The sequence below is a fragment of the Rana temporaria genome, chromosome 3 (assembly GCF_905171775.1).
Source record: "Rana temporaria chromosome 3, aRanTem1.1, whole genome shotgun sequence".
Taxonomy (NCBI): Eukaryota; Metazoa; Chordata; class Amphibia; order Anura; family Ranidae; genus Rana; species Rana temporaria.
In genome coordinates, this window is record NC_053491.1 from 253,807,770 (window position 1) to 253,827,497 (window position 19,728).

The 19,728-nt window shown below is 42.5% G+C and overlaps 1 protein-coding gene across 3 annotated transcripts in view; it reads right to left on the bottom strand.

Moving 5' to 3' along the window:
- RBM27 (RNA binding motif protein 27) overlaps nucleotides 1–19,728 on the bottom strand; it is a 152,131-nt gene that overhangs the window by 49,136 nt on the left and 83,267 nt on the right. For all 3 annotated transcript variants that reach the window (XM_040344582.1, XM_040344581.1, XM_040344583.1), the window contains 4 exons: nucleotides 15,364–15,517; nucleotides 13,454–13,699; nucleotides 12,655–12,771; nucleotides 6,985–7,107 (listed from right to left, as the gene is read on the bottom strand). In XM_040344582.1, coding sequence (XP_040200516.1) covers nucleotides 6,985–7,107; nucleotides 12,655–12,771; nucleotides 13,454–13,699; nucleotides 15,364–15,517 — 640 coding nt within the window. The remainder of the gene's footprint in view (nucleotides 1–6,984; nucleotides 7,108–12,654; nucleotides 12,772–13,453; nucleotides 13,700–15,363; nucleotides 15,518–19,728) is intronic.

Sequence of the window (19,728 nt, forward strand, 5' to 3'; positions counted from 1 at the left end):
AGCATCTGCTGGGACTAGATGCTACTGCAGTGGAAGGGGGAAAAAAATGCTACCAACCCTTGAAGCTTATGTATGAAATTTTCCAACATATAATCTCCATAAAAATGAGTTTGAAATCAAAAGCAGTTACAGCGGGTAGAGGGGTTCACTGCATACAGGCCAATTTGGGGTAACAGATGGAAGGCGTTTGGGATGACCCATTTGACTAATTTTCCAGGACGGGACCATGCTCCCCTTTTCAGTTCTCCAAGAGAGGTTTTACTTTCCCCCTTATAAATGCAGTTTTACAATTGCATCACGGCCTCCGAGGCCAGGGAGCAGACACGTTGTGGACCTTATCGCCAACCCCAATTTTCCACTCAATTTCTTCAGTTGCGCATGCCAAAGGCCTTATAGCCCAATTCTATAGTATGCTACAGAGTAACTATTTGGATTGCTACCCTTCCAAGGCCTGTGAAGGGTGGGAGGGGGACCCTGGCCAGATCTCTGGGGACCAGTGGGAGGATTCACTGCAGGCTGTGGCTACTAGCTCCCCAATTTCTTCCCAAAAATTATCCCAACTATATATAGTACTGAGATCCCATTATACTCCTGCCAGGCTGCACAGAATGGGCATACTTGCAGATCCTCTATGCTACAGGTGCAAACAAGAAAGGGCTGACCTTATCCACCTTCTTTGTAGGTGCCCCAAGCTCTACCGCGACTGGACAGCTGTCAGGGTACCCTTAACAGGGTATTCCAAACTCAGGTATCCCTTGAACCTAAATACTACTTGTTGGGCATCTTGAGTGATGTTGTCCTGCAGGTTGCGTTTAATCAAGCTTTTTTCCAGTGCCAGAAAACGCTTCTTTTACTTTGGGAATGGCCCTTTAATTTGAAAAGGTATGTCTACCAGCATAGGGGATGTTTGCGCAAATTTGAAAAATTGTGGGCACCAGGGCTGGACACCCATGGCCTCAGTCCATGCAAGCTTGTTCAAATGCAGTTACTGCAGTACCTTCAGGCGCCCAACATGACTCCCATATGGTTTTGATCATACCTAGATAGCGGCCTTTTGGGTCTGACTGCTTTTCATAGGCCAGGATAAATTATTCTGGCGAAAGAAAATACTTTCCAAGAACTTGATGCACCTACAGTGCATCCAGAAAGTATTTACAGAGTTCACTTTTTCCACATTTAAAAAAAATAAAAATAATCACATTTACATAGGTATTCACGGCCTTTGCTCAATACTTTGTTGAAGCACCTTTGGTACCAATTACAGCCTGAAGTCTTTTTTAATATGATGCTACAAGTTTGGCACAACTATTTTTAGAACGTTTCTCCCATTCTTTTTTGCAGGACCCCTCAAGCTCCATCAAGTTGGATGGGGAGCGTCAGTACACAGGTACACAGATCTCTCCAGAAATGTTCAATCTGGGCTCTGGCTGGGCCACTCAAGGACATTCACAGAGTTGTCCCCTAGCAACTATTATCCTGGCTGTGTGCTTAGAGTCGCTGTCCTATTGAAAGATGAACTTTCGCCTCAGTCTGAGGTCCAGAGCATGTTTTCATCAAGGATGTCTCTGTACATTGCTTCATTCATCTTTCCCTCAATCCTGACTAGTCTCCCAGTTCCCGCCGTTGAAAAACATCCTCACAGCATGATGCTGCCACCACCATGCTTCACTGTAGGGATGGTATTGGCCAGGAGATGAGGTGCCTGGTTTCCTCCAGACATGACGCTTGCCATTCAGGCCAAAAGAGTTCCACCTTTGTTTCATCAGACCAGAGAATTTTGTTTTTCAGGTTCTTCAGGTGCCTATTGGTAAATTCCAGGCAGACCGTTGTGTGCCTTTTACTGAGTAGTGGCTTCCGTCTGGCCACTCTACAATACAGGCCTGATTTGGAGAGTGCTGCAAAGAAGGTTCTGGAAGGTTCTCCTCTCTCCAGAGAAACCCTGGAGCTCTGTTGGAGTAACCATAGGGTTCTTGGTCACCTCCCTGACTAATGTACGTCACCTCTGATCGCTCAGATTGGCTGTGAGGGCTGCTCTAGGTAGAGTCCTGGTGGTTCCAAACTTCCTCCATTTACGGATGGAGGTCACTGTACTCAGTGGGACCTTCAATGCTGCAGAAATATTTCTGTAGCCTTCCCCAGATCTGTGCCTTGATACAAACCTGTCTTGGAGGTCTACAGACAATTTCTTGGCTTCATGTCAAAGCACAAATCAAGCCATTAACTGTGGGACCTCAGACAGGCGTGTGCCTTTCCAAATCCTGTCCAATCAACTGAATTTACCACCGGTGGACGATGCCAATCAAGTTGTAGAAAACATCCTAAGGATAATCAGTGGAAACAGGATTCACAGGAGGCTCAATTTTGAGTGTCATGGCAAAGGCTGTAAATCATCATGTACATGATTTTTTTTCTTTGAAATGTTTTTATATTTATTAAAAACAAACTTCTTTCACAGCGTCGTTATGGGGTATGGTTTGTAGAATTTTGAGGAACAAAAATGAATGCAATACATTTTGGAATAAGGCTGTACAAAATGCAAAAAAAGTGAAGCACTATGAATACTTTCCAGAAGCACTGTAAATGTGTTACACAAGTCAACAAGCATCAAGTGTTTTATTTCTGTCAAATCTCTGCTGCCAGGAGAAAAAGGCATCTAGGAGAGATGGCCAAACGTCCAGTGTGCACGACGCCTAAAGCTTAGATCCAGATAGTCTCACCTGCCAAAGGATTTGTGTGTCTATTCATCCAGCCATGAGATACACAGCCCAGCTAGCATGGTGAACTGACTTTCCACAGCTACACCGCTAGGTCTCTTCCCTGCCCTTCTCTCTTCCTGTCAGAATGTGGTCATCAAATGTATGTGGAGAACACCTTATGAGTCTTTAGTGATGACCCTCCCATCCAAACCCAATGGTTGTTTTAGGACTTGCTCAGATATTGCACTGCAGGAATGAAGCCCCTTGCGATTCTGAAAGTCCAAAATGTACGTGTCTTACAGTGTATTGCACATAGGACAGCCCATTCACTACAATAGACAGCTCTATGTGAGTTTGTCACCAAAAAGAAGCACCTGCCCTTTTTTTGGGAGACAAGTTCAGTGCAATTTTTAAATGCACATTTTGCCACAGGATTCTTTTGCATGACAATCGCAGCAGAATTACAGCTTTTGAGGTGCCATTAGGAAGAATGGTACTCAATTATGTGTTGCTCTTTTTGCCGCGATTTTGCCTGCATTTCCAAATCGCTTAATGTGAAAAGGGCCTTGCAGTTGATTACAAGAGACTTAATCAAATTAAGGCATTTATACTAGTTGAATTTGAAATGACCCTTGCTATTCCAGCCAAGTGCATAGAGGTGGTTGCAAGATCTTTAATGCAACCTGTCCAATGTCACGGCTCTCCCATCAATCCCTAAATAACAGACGCAAATCATCATAAGTAGGATGTAGAACAGGGCTCCACAAATCGCAGGTGCAAGGTCACCATGGCGACAAGAAATTGCATCCACTTGGGCTGCCACCAAAATGCTTTCATACACTTTCCACATATAAAACATAAAAGCACACGTTGGGGAGCCTACGTCAAAAAAGGTTGATTGCAATACACATTAAATATCGCCGCCCACGCTGAGATGAGAGCAATAAATCTAGCACCAGACCTCCTTTGTAACGCTAAACTAAGGGGGCTGAAGTGTGTCGCCATTTTATGAGTGCATGCAAATTTAAGGTTGAACGTGTTGGGCGTCTGTTTACACGGGACAACCTCAGTTTTATTATTTTAGCTAAATATAAAACACCTGGGCAATTCATTGCATTTCGACTCCCAAAATAAATTTTATATGCATTTTTGCAGTAATATTGTGTGACAAAAAAAAAAAAAATGGGAACTACCACGATTTTATTCTCCAGGGTGTCCGCTTTCATAAAATATATTCGGTTTTGGGGTTTTATGTAATTTTAAACACAAAAAGGATATTTTTTAAAATGTGTGCAATAAAATGAAAAAAGTAGCTTTGGCAGCAAAAGGGTTAAAGGATAAGCGTTGGAAACAAGTCACATGTTCTACCCTTAACCACTTCCATACCAGGCACTTACGCACCTTCCCGCCTAAGCCAATTTTCAGCTTTCAGCGCTGTCGCACTTTGAATGGAAATTGCGCGGTCACGCTACACTGTACCCAAACAAAATTGGCGTCCTTTTTTCCCCCCCCACAAATAGCTTTTTTTTTGGTGGTATTTGATCACCTCTGCGATTTTTTTTTTTTTGTGCAACAACTAAAAAAAGTTTTTTTTTTCTGTAAATTTTTTTGTAAAGTATGTTTTCTCTTTCAATTACGGGCACTGATATGGCGGCTCTGATGGGCACCGATTGGCGGCGCTGGGATATGCGGCACAGATGGGCACCGATGAGGTGGCTCAGATGGGCACTGATTGGCGGCGCTGGGATATGCGGCACAGATAGGCAGTCATGGGCGGCACAGATGGGCACTGTGGGGTGGCACTGAGACACTGTGGGGTGGCACTGATGTATCCATGTTGCCAGTCAGTGCCCATTTGTGGGCACCAATTGGCTTTTGTTTTTTTTTACTGCCTTTTTTTGCCCCTTTTTTTGCCCTTCCCTGGTGGACCAGTGTGGGCTTCCCTGGTGGTCCAGTGTGGCAATCCGAGGGGGGGCTGCGCTGATAAACAATCAGCGCGAACCCCCCGTCAGGAGAGCCGCCGATCGGCTCTCCTCGCGTCTGTTAGACGCGAGTGAGGAAGAGCCGACCAACGGCTCTTCCTGTTTACATCGTGATCAGCCGTGGTTGGACACGGCTGATCACGTGGTAAAGAGCCTCCTCCGGAGATGCAGGGTGTTAGACTTACACCCAGGATCACCGATCGCCGGGCGCGCGCGGTATAAAATCCTGCAGGACGTCCATAGACGTCCTGTCAGGATTTCAGAACCACTTCCCGGACGTAAATCGCCTATGGACCGGGCGGGAAGTGGTTAAGCTTTGTTTTTTTGAACCAACACTTTAGCAGATTCTTAGGCCCATTTCACAGGGGGTGGATCCGCTCAGCGGGGGATCGCTCTGTTGATCCCCGACAAGGCGGCAGATGACAGGTCCGTCTCTGCTTACTTAGCAGGGAGGGACCTCTCAGAGCTCCGCTGTCCTCTATGGCGAGATCGGATAAAAACGGACAGCCTGTCCGTTTTTATCTGATCCCATCCAAGAAGATCCGTTTAAAACAGACGGGTGGCGATACCTTCGCCATCAGTCCGTTTAGAGTGGATCTTGTCGGATCTGATGGCAGGCGGGTGTCAGCAGACACCTCTCTGCCCATGCAAGTCAACTGGTGGCACGCTCAGATCTCCCTGAAAAACAGACAGGTAGATCTTTGCAGGCCGATCGTGTGAAAGGGACCTTTGATTCAAAGAAAATGTGTCCAGCCCTGATGTAGAGTATTCCTGTATAGTAAATCTGCCTGATACAACGATCATCCAAGAGATACTTAAATTTTACTCTATTTGCTTACTGTTCAGTCATAGCATAGGCACAGTAAGCCTAAAGGAAAAAAAAAAAAAAAAAAATGGAGACTTATTCCAGCTAGTCATTTAAATATTTTGCAGAGTTCCACAACTGCCATCAAGGGATTGCTAGTACGGTATGAGAGGAGAGGGAGATTAATACCTTACAACAGCCACTATATGCACAGGTACTGTGGAATGGGATAACAAGAGGCAATTTTAAAGTACAAGTGTAGATAAAAACGGAAAAAATAAAAAAAGTAAAATTGGCACAAGGGACGTAACTTACAGTTAGTAATGTCGTCCCTTGTGCAGATTCTTCTACTTTTAGAATAAATCTTCTGTTTCCTGCCCCACCCCAATCTTCTAGTGTGGTGGGGGCTATTACAGCTAAAGTACTACCAGGAGCTCTCAAGTTGTGTTTACGAAGCAGTGCAATATATTCACTGCTTCATTCTCTGGCATTCTCAGAGGAGATCGTTCTCTGAATGCCAGTTTATGAAGCAGAGTAGATCGCTTCACCTTTGGAGGAGTGGAGCCATCTACAAAAACGCTTCCAACACTGTAGAACTGCATCTGATACTGGAATCTTGTGAGACTTTACGAGACACCGCTCAATACACAGGTTAATGTTAACAAATTAAAAAGTCCCCTACATAATATAGGTATACAAAACACACACACACACACACACACACACACACACACACACACACACACACACTAATAATATACCCCCCAGATTCCCTCTTCACTCCCTGATTCTCGACCTCTGAGCTGGGGAATTCTGACTCAGATCGCCAGTGAAGCGCTGAAATTGCAGCTTCATAAACTGTCCGTTTATGTGTCAGTCAATGAGGATTCTCGGTGTGAGGAGATAGTCGGCGGGAGAACACGTCCCGCCGACTATCTCCTCACACCGAGAATCCTCATTGACTGACACATAAACGGATTATCTGTTTCATTAACCATTTATGAGCCAAGATCAGGATCACCCCTGTTCAGTTTGATAAACGGACACCCTTGAGAGCTGCCTGCCCTTTCCTGCTAGATTCACTACTCACAGACCCCATGCTACAGCTTCTATAAATGACAAAGGGAGCTGTAGTACAACTTTTATGACAGAGGAAGATTCCTCCTAAAAGAATCAACACAAGGGACACACCATATCAACTATACGTCATGTGCCTTGTGCGGATTTGTTTTTATTTAGGCTAAAACGCAGGCTTTAAAATTATATGTATTGTATACATGACTGGATTTATTTTGGGATTCAATACCTGCCTGGAGTTCTGCTTTAATAGCACATAAAATAAAAAGAGTCTCGTTATTCACTGCACCCTATAGAATAAGTTTGTTAGCGACACAAAGACATTTAGAATAAATTAAGAAAAAACAGTTACTCCAGTTTATTGCGTACACCACTGCAATGATAATTATTATTAGGTATAGAGGTTAGAGATCAAAAATAATACCTGTTTCTTTTTAAGCGCATCCTGTACATCTAACGGTTTTGATCGCACTGTGTTCTTGTTAGCTGGCTTTGAAGTTGTAGAAGTGTAAATTGATTTTGAAAGACTGGTGGATAGTGGCAAATTCTGTGGAAGTAAATATCAAAGTATTTAGCTCATTGAACAGCTGTCAAAATCATTAATCTCTACATCTAGCATCTCTGACATTTTCTCATCAAATTCCAACTACCCACTCCCTTAAAAGTGTGCAGACCACTACAACCACTGTACCTGTAGTGCAGTTTTCTCCCTTTGTCCGCACTAGCTTATTTTGTAGCTCCTGCCACACCATCTGCAGTAGCATCTCTGGCAAGTCTCTTGCCATTGTCCACACAAGGTTACCTACCGGCAGCTCTTCCTCCATTACACATGCAACATTTTCTGGCAGCTATCCCATTGCTGCTCTTCCTCTCAAGCGCTATCCAAAATTCAATCTGCTCAGCATGACGCTTGCTTGGTTACCCCTATGCTATGTGCAGTACTTCAACAGTTTACACTCCCCACATTCTACAATGCTATACCTTTTAATGCGCTTTCCAAACGCTGTCTGCGGTGTGGATATGAAATGGCACCAACATATTATTTCAGGACTCCTGGATGTGCCAATCTCATTCCCGTCACACTAAGCCCCACCTTTTGCCAAAAGGTGCATCATGGCTGGTACAAAACCAATGCACTTTACAGAAAGGGTATGGACTGTCATTGCTACTGCAGAATTGAAAAGTTTACCACCCCAATTCCAAAAGTTATAACGCAGTGTAAAATCTACCTTAAAAACAGAACGCAATGATTTGCAAGTCTCATAAACCCATTGTAAAAATATTAAGATAGCCTGGCCCCCGCACACCTCGCCCGCCCGTGATTAGCAGGTAAAAGCAGCCCCAGAGCACTGATCCTATGTACATGACTGGTTTTATGTACCACTGAATAATTGTTTTAAATGTACAAGTTGGAACAAATGCTATACTGAAGTGTATGGTTATGCTGTACGGATATTTCTGTGTCCTCATTGATATGCTACCCTTTGTTTTGTTTTTTGTAGCGCATTGGAAAATGTATGTGTTTTTTGTGTCTGTTCTTAATAAAAATTATCCGATTTAAAAAAAAAAAAAAAAAAAAAAAAACAGCCCCAGCTCAACTCATTCAGGCACGCCCCTGGGACTTTATCATGGAGGTCCACTTGGGCCAGAAGAGGTGTGTGGTGGCCAGGCTCTCTCTCCATTTGTACCGTGTCCTTTGGGTCTGGACGAACCTTTCCTCCACCTGCACCCTCATTCAGGGTCATCCAACTCATTGGACCTCGTCAGCCTGAGTGGGGGCCCCTAAGCATTTATCATGGGTCTCAAACCTATATTTTATTCACAATAGAAAACAAACATTCTAAAATGCAGAGGGTTTTTTTTACCCCAATGCATTTCTCTGCATATGGGCAAATAAACCTTCAGCATGCAGGCCCCCCCCCCCCCCCAGCCCCCATATACTTACCTGAGCCCGATCCAGCGATATGCATGAGAGCAGAGACTCTCCCTCCTTACTAGCTCAGAGCCAGCAGCAGGAGCCATTGGCAGGGGATCCAAAAGGGAAGTATCAGGACTGCTCTGTGCAAAACCATTGCACACAGCAGGCAAGTATGACCGGTTCTTTAAAAACAAAACAAACAAACACATAATTGAGCATTTACAACCACTTTAACCACTTGCCTACATGGCACTTTACACCCCCTTCCTGCCCAGGCTATTTTTCAGCGCTGTCACACTTTGAATGAGGCACTAATGCCGCACTGAGAGGCGGCACTAGTGGGCATTAATAGGTAGCATGGATAGGCGGTACTGATATGCATTGATCGACAGCACCGATAGGCGGCACTGACTGGCATTGCTAATGGGCACCGATTACTGGCGGGAAACACTATCCTGCTACACTAATTAGGGTACTGATGGTCAGTGCCCTGATTACATTCCTAGATGTCCCCCCTGCATAGAGACGCCACCGATTGTCTCTCTTTGCCACACACTGTCAGTGTGAGGCGAGGAGAGCCGATTACCAGCATCTCCGTTTACATAAAACTGGCTGTGATTGGACACAGCCGATCACATGGTTAAAGAGCCGTGGACATGGCTTTTTACAGAGATCAGGGCCGCGCCGTGTCCTAGCAACACTGTGTGGCCGCAGCGCTGCGCGCCCCCGCGAGAGCGCCTGATGAAAGATGATTCTGAAATTCACGGCTGCAACACATCTAATCATGTTTCCGTCTCTCTTGTCTTCAGGCTTGTCCTGTGGCCATCAGGATGAGGCCTGTTCCAGCTTCACAGGTCACAGGATTACTTCCGAGGAACACTCCCGGGAGGAGGGTCAGACAGGGAGGAACAAAGGCCGATTGGGCTACGCGCTCGGAGCCACTGCTCCTTCTATTGGCCTGATAAGGCCATTAGAAGAAGCAGTGGCTGCGAGCGTGTAGCCCAATCGGCCTTTGTTCTCCCTGTCTGACCCTCCTCCCGGGAGTGTTCCTCGGAAGTAATCACGTGACCTGTGAAGCTGGAACAGGCCTCATCCTGATGGCCACAGGACAAGCCTGAAGACTCCACACATTCTGCTATCTTCACTTCTAAGCAGCCCATGGATCCGGGACGAGGACTACAGGATGTTACAGATGAGCTTTCTTTCCTTACCTTCTTGCAAGTGTGTTTTGTGCAATGTGTCATTAAAAGAACCTCTTTAATACTGCACTTAGGTGGCACTTCCTTTCTCTACCCCTCTTTTGTTTACCAGAGTCAGCTCTCTGAGGACAGCAGCTGCCATTGAACAGCCAAACCACCTGCATTTTTAACCATTGAACTGCCTGTAACTATTATTTCTAATGGACTAATCACCATACCCCTACCTATACATGTACTTTGTATCTGCGCTGATAGTTACCTCTCCCATTAGCCCAGTATAAGGATGGCAATAGAGCACCAGAAGACCAAAAGGGCTCAATGGATATCTGCTAATCGGTAACACAGAAGGGTTGGAGGTGATGAAATGAGGAGGTGTCAACAAGTGAAACTTCAGTTTGTAACCTTCGGACACCACCATCTCCACCCATGTGTCCAACATGCAAACTATCCAAGTATCTGCAAAGGTTAAACTCTGGAAAGTGGGATGGACCTTCATGCGATGGAAGGTTTAGGTCTGAGGATTTAACAGGCTTTCAGTACTAGACCTTACAGGTTGACTGAGGGCCAGGCAATGGAGAGTTTCACAATAAAAAAAAAAAAAAAAAAAAAAAGGAGGGAAAATATGTTGCAGTCTGAACCTTAGGCTTCTTCTGCTGAGGAAAACAAATGATCTTGCCACTAGTAGAGCATCTTTAATAATGGAATCAAGAGTAGATCTCAGACATTACCACTTAAAAGTCCACGTGGAACAATCACTTATGCAAAAGTTGAAACAAGAGGCTTTCAGCAAAATGTTACAACTAAGCTAGTTATTTTCTCCACGCTTTCCAAAACCAAGAGATCAACTGCAACAGGGGTGAGATTATCAAACCATCTGACTGCTCAATATATGTTCAAGGGAAAAAAAAAAAATCAGACCCAGAGCCGAGATCTACTACGAATATGTTGGTCTGCGAACAGGGGAGTTTGAAGAGCAGTCTCTATATGCAGATAACATGCTCTTGCATTTGCAGGAAACCCGGGACACTCGCTTTCAGGGGCCTTCAGGAATTTGGGATTACTCCAGATTTCAAAATAATTGGGCAAAGTCGTCCCTTTTTCCCCCCCATAGATGATGCAGTAGTACCTTGCATCTGATTGTCCCATTTCCTTGTCTACCTCTTAAATATTTAGGGGTCGTGGTGCAGCTCCCCATTTCACGGTTTATGGTGACTAATCTGTCAAGAGATTGAGACCTTTATAGAGAAGATACATAAATGGCAGAATTTGCCGATCACATTGATGGGGGATGAATGTTTACAATAAACTGTTCCTTAGAATTTTATACTTTGAAATAAGAAGACGTATAGCACGGCGCTGGAATTTTGGAGAACAGCTGACAGTAGGGATGTGGGTAAAAGTAGTGAATGTGGATGTACTTTTATATAGGATGACGTATGAGGCCAGGGGTGCCCCCAAGAAATTCAGGAAGGTATGGTTTAGATGGGTGCACACTGCAGGAAGAAGAGGCCTAGAGTACAGCTATAACTAGAAGCATAATCCAAATGTAAGAGTGAAAATCGGTAGAAAGCAGGAAACTTAAAGGCACTCAGCAGCTCTATTAACAGGGTAGCCTCTGATGCACAGCCATCACAGATTAACAAAATTAGTCTTCAGTGATCAGGTCAAGTTCTGAGGCAATGGATAGCGCCCAACGGGGCCAACTTACCAAAACACACAGACCTAGAAAGTGCCCTTCAAGCACTGAACTCTGCATTATGGCAAACTCCAGGCTGTCCAGTCAGGGCACTACAAAAATCATGCTTAGGAAAAGCAGTTTCAGATACATACAACGATCAACTCAGAAGGGGTGTAACATGAATCATGATTGAAGAAAATTGCAGCTATCAAAAAGATTAGACTTGCATCGACTCTTCTGTAACCAATCCTAAAGTGGTTGTAAACCTCTGAATGAATGTCTGAAAAATGAACGAAGAATATCCTGGTATGTGTGGTGTGTACTTGCCTCAATCCAAAGCACCTAGTGTTTTTTTTGGCTGCTCTCTCCTTCCTATACTATCTGCACGAGTCACTTCTGACTAGTCTATGCTCACGATGGGAAATCTCTGAAGGACTTCCCCTCCAGCAGGTGATCGATAGCTTGAGCTGTGCAGGTTTCCCTATTTGACTGTGTGCCGGGGTGTGTCCATTCCCTCCACTCAGGTCCCAGATTACGCCCAGCTCTCTGCTGTGTAGCATGACATTAGGATGAAAAGTTTATAGCTACTTAGTTATAGAACCACATAGGTAAACATTTGTGATTTTCTACTCCCTTCTATTCAAAACAAGCATCCACATTGAAATAAGAATTTTCTTAGAGAAAATATAATAATAGGTGCTTGCTTATGAACAAGGTGCATCTTTAAAGTTGTTCTAAAGCCTAAAAATTCTATGCCTGAAGGTAAAATGGTTTTCTGTGCTGCAGTTCACCCCACCCCCCCCCCCCCCCCCCCCACACACACACACACACACACCTTTTCTTACCGAGTCCGATTCGATCCAGCAAAGTGCAGGGGCTCCAAACATGGTTTCTCTTTTCTTTGAACAGATTGATAGCAGCAGGAGCCATTGGCTCCCGCTGCCATCAAATCCTGTGACACAGGAGTCGGTAGCGGGGGTTTGAGTCCCACTGTGTTAATGAACACAGCAGTGGGACTCTGGAGTGAGCCAGCACAGGTGCCCCCAGAAGAAGAGGATCAGGGCTGCTCTGTGCAAAAATATTGCACAGAGCAGGCAAGTAGGTCTTGTTTGTCATTTTTATAAAAAAAAAAAAAACACGAAAGATTTACACACTTTAAAACCACCTTTCCTCCCACTAGTTGTGTCATTCAGCAAATAAACTAAAATGGGTCAAGTCATAAAAATATAAAACACCCATCATCACACACACACACATAACCCTAATGTATGATACTTGGATGACAGCAAAAGCACATACCGGATTTTCCTCTCCTGGATTATTCTGGTTTGAAGACACAAATGTTGTATCAGTCTGAATACCACCAGCTGCTCCGAGTCGATGTTTTGCAGGTACATTATTGAGGACATAAGAACCCTGTTTAAGAGAGTTGGACAATGTGAATTACAAATCCACCAGATGTCAAAACGTATACTGCATTTTCAGTAACAAGTATTTTAGATAAAGTAGCATTAAAAAGGCAAAAAAAAAAAAAAAATAATGTAATATATATATATATATATATATATATATATATATATATATATATAAAGTTTAGGACAGAGCAGAGATGGATTAGAAAACATCTTTGGTTTTTATTGCTGTCCATTTCCCGGTTGGAGAGATTCACCCTCTATTTGTCCTATTTTACTTACCATTATCATTGAAAATGAAAAGTCCAACATTTTGCCTACCCAAAATTAAAAAAAAAAAAGTTTTGCCTATAGTTCTCCTTTAAAGCCCTGAAAATATGCAAACATTCCATGGAATAGTTGCCATACTGCATGTGGGGGTAACACAGCTAGCTGTGTTAATTTCTATCAAGTCAACTCAAAATGAGACTGCGCGGTTTTAATTCCTGTGGGCAGAAATTGTATAATGTAAATCAGCAGTTGTGGTGACTTTCTGTGGGTCCAAGTTTACTTTATTCAGCACAGACCAAGAAGCATTGTAAACATAAAACAATTAAGATATTAGGTAATAAATGTAATTTGCCTTGTTAAATTGTAGCACACCATAAAATCACTTCAAACCGATAATCCATGAAATACAGATTTACCTTCTGGAGGTGCCCCTGCCCTGGGGTTGGGCCAGTCTGCTGCCCAGACTGAATTGCATGTGCTGGTTGCTGCTGTGTCAAATGCTGTTGGGGCTGCTGAGGTTGCTGTTCATTGTTTTCCCTGTGCCAGAGTACCCGGATGAACCTATTGTTTAGAACAGCTTCAGTGCTGGATATTGCTCTCCTAGCTTCCTCATTTGCCAAGTACTGGATTAGAGCACCCTCGGGATCCCCTTGGAAAGCAACCTTAAAAACAGAAGATAAATACACAATATTAGCAATGCTCTCACATGAAAATGAATGTCTCAGAGCTATGCTTATAAAGCCAGCTTTGGTCTATTGGTGGCTAAACTTGCATCTGAAGACATCATAAAGGACACATTAAAAGTTTCCTTGGATAGCATTACATTTAACGTCAGGCAAAACATAAAAATAAAAAAAATATTCACTACATCTTTGCAACACACTTTCCCCAAGCTTCACTCCTTTACAAACGCTACAAGAACAAAAACACTACCTATAAATCTGCCAAAAATCCAGTGTGCTCAAAACTTCTGAGCAGAATTAACAACCCAGGGATTGTGCTCCTCTAAAATATCAATCAGCACCATTAGTTCAATATGTCAACTACTAAACTCCTCTCCTCTATCTCTGTATGGTTCTCACTACACGCATATATTGATTCTTTTTTCCAGAAAAATAATGCTGCGGCCATGACTGCCAGAAGTCTACCCACAAATTCGACTTGGGGGTGAACCTACATGAACTGGAATTTAGCTTCCAGTGCTGGTCTCTGCAGGGGAATTATAAGCCTGGTGATCAGGTGACAAGGAGAAAAGGAAAAAAAAAAAGAAAAAAAAAAAGAAGGGGTACAGGATCCAGGAACGAGTTCAAAGAAAAACTGATGCAGGGACAGGCCCCTTTCACACTGGGGCGTTTTTCAGGCGCTTTGGCATTAAAAAAAGCTCCCTCAATGGGAAAAGGGCTGTAGGAGCAGTGTATTCAGTGCAGCGCTTCAGTGTGAAAGCACTTGGGCTTTCACATTGGGATTGCAGATGAGGCTTCTTTCAGGCGCTTTACATGAGCTTTTTTTAATGCCAAGACCCCTTTCACACTGGGGCGTTTTTCAGGCTCTTTAGTGTGGGGGGGGGGGGGGGGACGCTGATCGCCGCCATTACTAGTAAAAAAAAAAAAAAAATTATATATATATATATATATATATATATATATATATATATAATCTCTCTCTCAATAAAAATGCCATAAAACTACCCCCTATTTTGTAAACACTATAACTTTTGCGCAAACCAATCAAAAAACGTTTATTGCGATTTTTTTTTACGAAAATATGAATATGTAATTGGCCTAAACTGAGGAAATTTTTTTTTTTTTTTTTATATATATTTTTGGGAGATATTTATTATAGCAAAAAGGTGATCAAATACCACCAAAAGAAAGCCATTTGTGGGAAAAAATACGCCAATATTGTTTGGGAGCCACGTCGCACGACCGCGCAATTGTCAGTTAAAGCGACAGTGCCGAATCGCAAAGTGCTCTGGTCTTTGACCAGCAATATGGTCCGGGGGTTAGGTGGTTAAACATGACAACAACATGGTCATCTTTAAAGCATACAGGCTGGGAGGAAATATTGTGGCTTCCAATACTCACCTCCTTCTAAATAGTAGTTGAGCTGTCTCTGGTTGCCGTGCGTCACAGACCACAAAAAAGCATGCAGCAAATGGAAGTCAGAGTAAAGACAGAAATACTTCTTTGTTTTGGGTCAGCATCTCAAAGTAAATTGGCATTTCAGGACTGACAAATTTCTATTATGATGTGTGTACTTTAATTAAAATGCAAACAGTGCTTGAAGCAGCCCAGCATCAAATTTCCATAAATATTATGAGACTCACCTGTATATTAACAATAGTACCAAATTTACTGAAGTGCGCATTCAGTTTGGTAATATTGTTTAGGTCCTGAGGAATTTTTCGGACTTCAAGTTTGGTATTTGTGTACTGAATTTTTTTTCCAAATCCTAATTTGTTATGGTTGTTGTTTCCTTGCCTAACGAATAAAAAGCAAACACAAATTATTAACATTGGTAAAGAATGGCATGAAAAAAAAAAAAAAAAACATTTTGGTTACAGAAAACATATCAAAATTTTCTGTCTACCGTGTTTCCCCGAAAATAAGACCTATCTGGATTATCAGGGTGGGCTTCAATATAAGCCCTACCCCGAAAATAAGCCCTAGTAAATCTCATTAAAAACCCTGTAATGCTTTTGTAAATATTGGCCAGTGTCTCCGTTTGAAGCTGTATTTAAAAATAAAAATAAAATCATGTTTACACCCACTGCTGACCCGCCGGAGGTCCTCTTCTCTCCTCCCGTATGATGTCTGCTGCGCCTTCCTCTTCTGCGCATGGAGCGGGCTGACGTCAGCCGACCTCTCGGCTGTTCTTTCCTCCACTCCTCCCACCTGTCGGCGGCCCCTCTATTTTCAGTGCACTGACATCAGCGGCAATCACGGCTCTTCTTTTTCCTCCTCTCCTCCCGCTGACGTCTGCGCCCTCTTTACCGTAGTGCACGGAGCATGGTGGACGTCACATTCTCTTTCCTCATCAAGAGCAGCATACGGTACCATAAAAGTTGTTAAAAATGTACTTTTATACAGTATAAAACGGGACTGAATGAACTGTAGTAAAACTGATTACTTTACAATCAATTCAGAGTGATCTAAAAAATGGACTCCTGACCTGACAATGTTGTCGTGGGGGGGGGGGGGGCTAAGGGGAAGACGGAGGACACAGAATTTTTAGATTTTAAACTGGAAAATAGAGAGGGATAGATGACACCGCACAAACACTGTTGTCTATCATGCTTTAAAGAAACAGGATTTTTTTTTTTTTTTTAAACAACCTAATGTACATACCGTAAATAAAGCCCTAGTGTGTTTGTGACCAAAATTAATATAAGACCCGGTCTTATTTTCGGGGAAACACGGTATAGGAACTAACACAATATTAGAAATGTAAAACGTTCTTAGCGCCCAGACTCCAAATAAAAAAAAAAAATATCACTGAAGTTTCTATTGCAGTTTTCACATTTACATTCTACATTTTTCTCAGAGTTGAAATCACTCCATCTAGTAGTATGGCGATTTACCTCCCTGGCGGTATGATTCTTTCAGAAAAAAGATGCTGAAAGCGGTACAATTATTTGCAAGGAAATTTGGCGTTTTATACTGTAGGCCTGTAATTCTTAGGAATAACTCACTTAAATCTGACCAAACAAGAGTCTTGTAGGCATCCCGGGTATGACATTTTTTTAAAAAACAAAATTATAAATAATATAATAAATAATTATAACAAATAATATAATTCTAATAAAAATTATTCAATAATGTAATCAACTCAAAATCACTGAAATTTGCTCAGTTGAAGAATTGTCGCTGTAATTTTTTTTTTTTTTTTTTTAAATGACGAATTTCCCCACAAATCGCTATCGCACAATTCTGCAAGTGATTATAATTTATTATCGCTGTTTTCTAGCTGATCTAAAACCATTTTTGACATAAAGGGACACTTTTGGTTGCTATGGACAATCTACAGTTTGCAGGGAGAAAGAACAGTTTTTATTATATAAAAGTACATGTAGGACACAGGACAGACCACTAGGGACAAGGGGTGTGTGTATTTTTTACATACAGTACTGTAATATATAAGCGCCGATCTCCGCTCCCGTGCGTCGTAACATCGCAGGGAACGGAGATCGACGGCACAGGAGGACACTGTGTGAATCGAGCGAGGTCCCGCTCACACAGCGCGGTGGCATCGCTGGATCCAGGAAAAGGTAAGTCAGCGTGCGCTGCAGGCTCTGCACAGCTACCCCGAGCGCGACTCGGGGTTACCGATTTTGGCAGAAAAAAAATCAACCCCAAGTCACGCTCGGGGATACCGCCAGGAGGGTTAAGGATGATGTGTCCACTGGAAAAAGTCCTCTTGATGACAGTAAAATTTGTATATTTCCCATCACTTTCTGTCCTGGTAACAAAGACCACCATAACAAAAACAGAGAAGGGTGTATTGCCACTTTAAGGAAACAATGCAGTAAATCTCTTAACAGTTGCACCAATACTTGAAATACACTATTTACTGATCTGGCCAGTATCCCACCTCCTGTACTAGAGTGCCCCCACTCTGGATGAAGGAGCACCTTTGGAAAGCAGCATTTTTAGTCTGGGGGGAGGGGAGATGTACTTGGGTACAATAACAAATTGCAACAAAACTCCAGCTCACACACTTTATAAGCACAGTTTTTTTTTCTACCTTTTACATAATTAAATAAAGCGGACCATTGTAAGCACCCCCGCCAGTGGAAAAATGGTGCGTCTCAGCCTTCTAAACCGAGCTAAAAGAGCTCATTCTTAAGAGACTTAAGCCCCGTACACAGGATCAGAAAATCGTCCGAAAATACAGCTTTCATAGCGATCTACGATAATATGATCGTTCCTACACAGCTTTCGATAGCCGATCATGACAGTTCATCCATTATCAAATCGGATATGCACGGGTAAAAAAAAAAAAAAATTATGCGATGCTTGATCGTACGATTTTTGTTAAATCTGTACAGTTGTCGTTTGAAAATACAATACAAATACACTACAACATGTGACATCACATGAGAATTTATATTCTGTCGTGCGAGAATTTTTGTGACTTTAGTAAACTCTTCAGGGCCAGTCTAAGATTAGGATGCAAAAAAAAAAAAATGACAGTCATTCGTCAGATAATCTCATCGTGTGTACCAGGCATTTACTGACATATTGTGTATCGTGAAATTCCGCGCCTAACTAAAGATATATATAAATTAAAAATAAGGATCTTTCAAAATGTATATAAATATATAGTGTTATAAGCTGCTCCTCAAAAACACAAGTGGTATGTGAACATGATAAAAAATATATAGAGGGCGCTAGGCCCATACAAAGTGAGTATAGTGCTGTAAATAGATAACTAATTATTAATTAAATTTGCAAAAAATGAATAGCAAAAATAAAATAAAAAAGAGAAAGTCCCAACAAATTGCAGTCAGCGCTGCACTTGAAACCACACACAGTGAATTCAAATATAATCAAATGCCAAATTTTTTTTTAACATAAAACGATGAACAAAGTCCAATTGTTAGTTGACAGTGATTCTGTGAAAGAGAAAATGCCACCACCGCTTCTGAATAATTTTCAATTCCACCCAAGGTGCTTTAGAAAACGATTTGCTCTTACCAGAGCTCGTTGACCCCTTTAGTGAAAAAGATGGTCAACTGAGCTTATGCAGGATTGTGCCTGCACACATGTAGATACGGACAGACCGCTTTGCAGATTCAGGAACCTCAAACGGGATTATATGCAAGAGAAGAGAAGCCAGGAAGCCCAATAGCGTGATACCGTTTATTTTAAAATGTTAAAACATACATAAAAAACAGCCAAATGGCTCCTTACATTGGGGGGTGCCCACCCGGCACTGAGGTCACGGACCTGTGACCAAGCTGCCTTGGAGTGGAGGCAGCTTGGTCACGTGACATACCCCCTGTGCTTTGGACTGTCGGAGAGATCGTTTGGATGGTATGTCAGCGGCGGCTTTCATCCCCCAGCGAATCCCATTATAGGAACCACTTTGAGCGGTGACAGGTCCGCAGCCTCAGTGCCGGGTGGGCACCCCCCAATGTAAGGAGCCATTTGGCTGTTTTTTATGTATGTTTTAACATTTTAAAATAAACAGTATCACGCTATTGGGCTTCCTGGCTTCTCTTCTCTTGCATATAATCCCGTTTGAGGTTCCTGAATCTGCAAAGCGGTCTGTCCGTATCTACATGTGTGCAGGCACAATCCTGCATAAGCTCAGTTGACCATCTTTTTCACTAAAGGGGTCAACGAGCTCTGGTAAGAGCAAATCGTTTTCTAAAGCACCTTGGGTGGAATTGAAAATTATTCAGAAGCGGTGGTGGCATTTTCTCTTTCACAGAATCACTGTCAACTAACAATTGGACTTTGTTCATCGTTTTATGTTAAAAAAAAAATTTGCATTTGATTATATTTGAATTCACTGTGTGTGGTTTCAAGTGCAGCGCTGACTGCAATTTGTTGGGACTTTCTCTTTTTTATTTTATTTTTGCTATTCATTTTTTGCAAATTTAATTAATAATTAGTTATCTATTTACGGCACTATACTCACTTTGTATGGGCCTAGCGCCCTCTATATATTTTTTATTTACTGACAT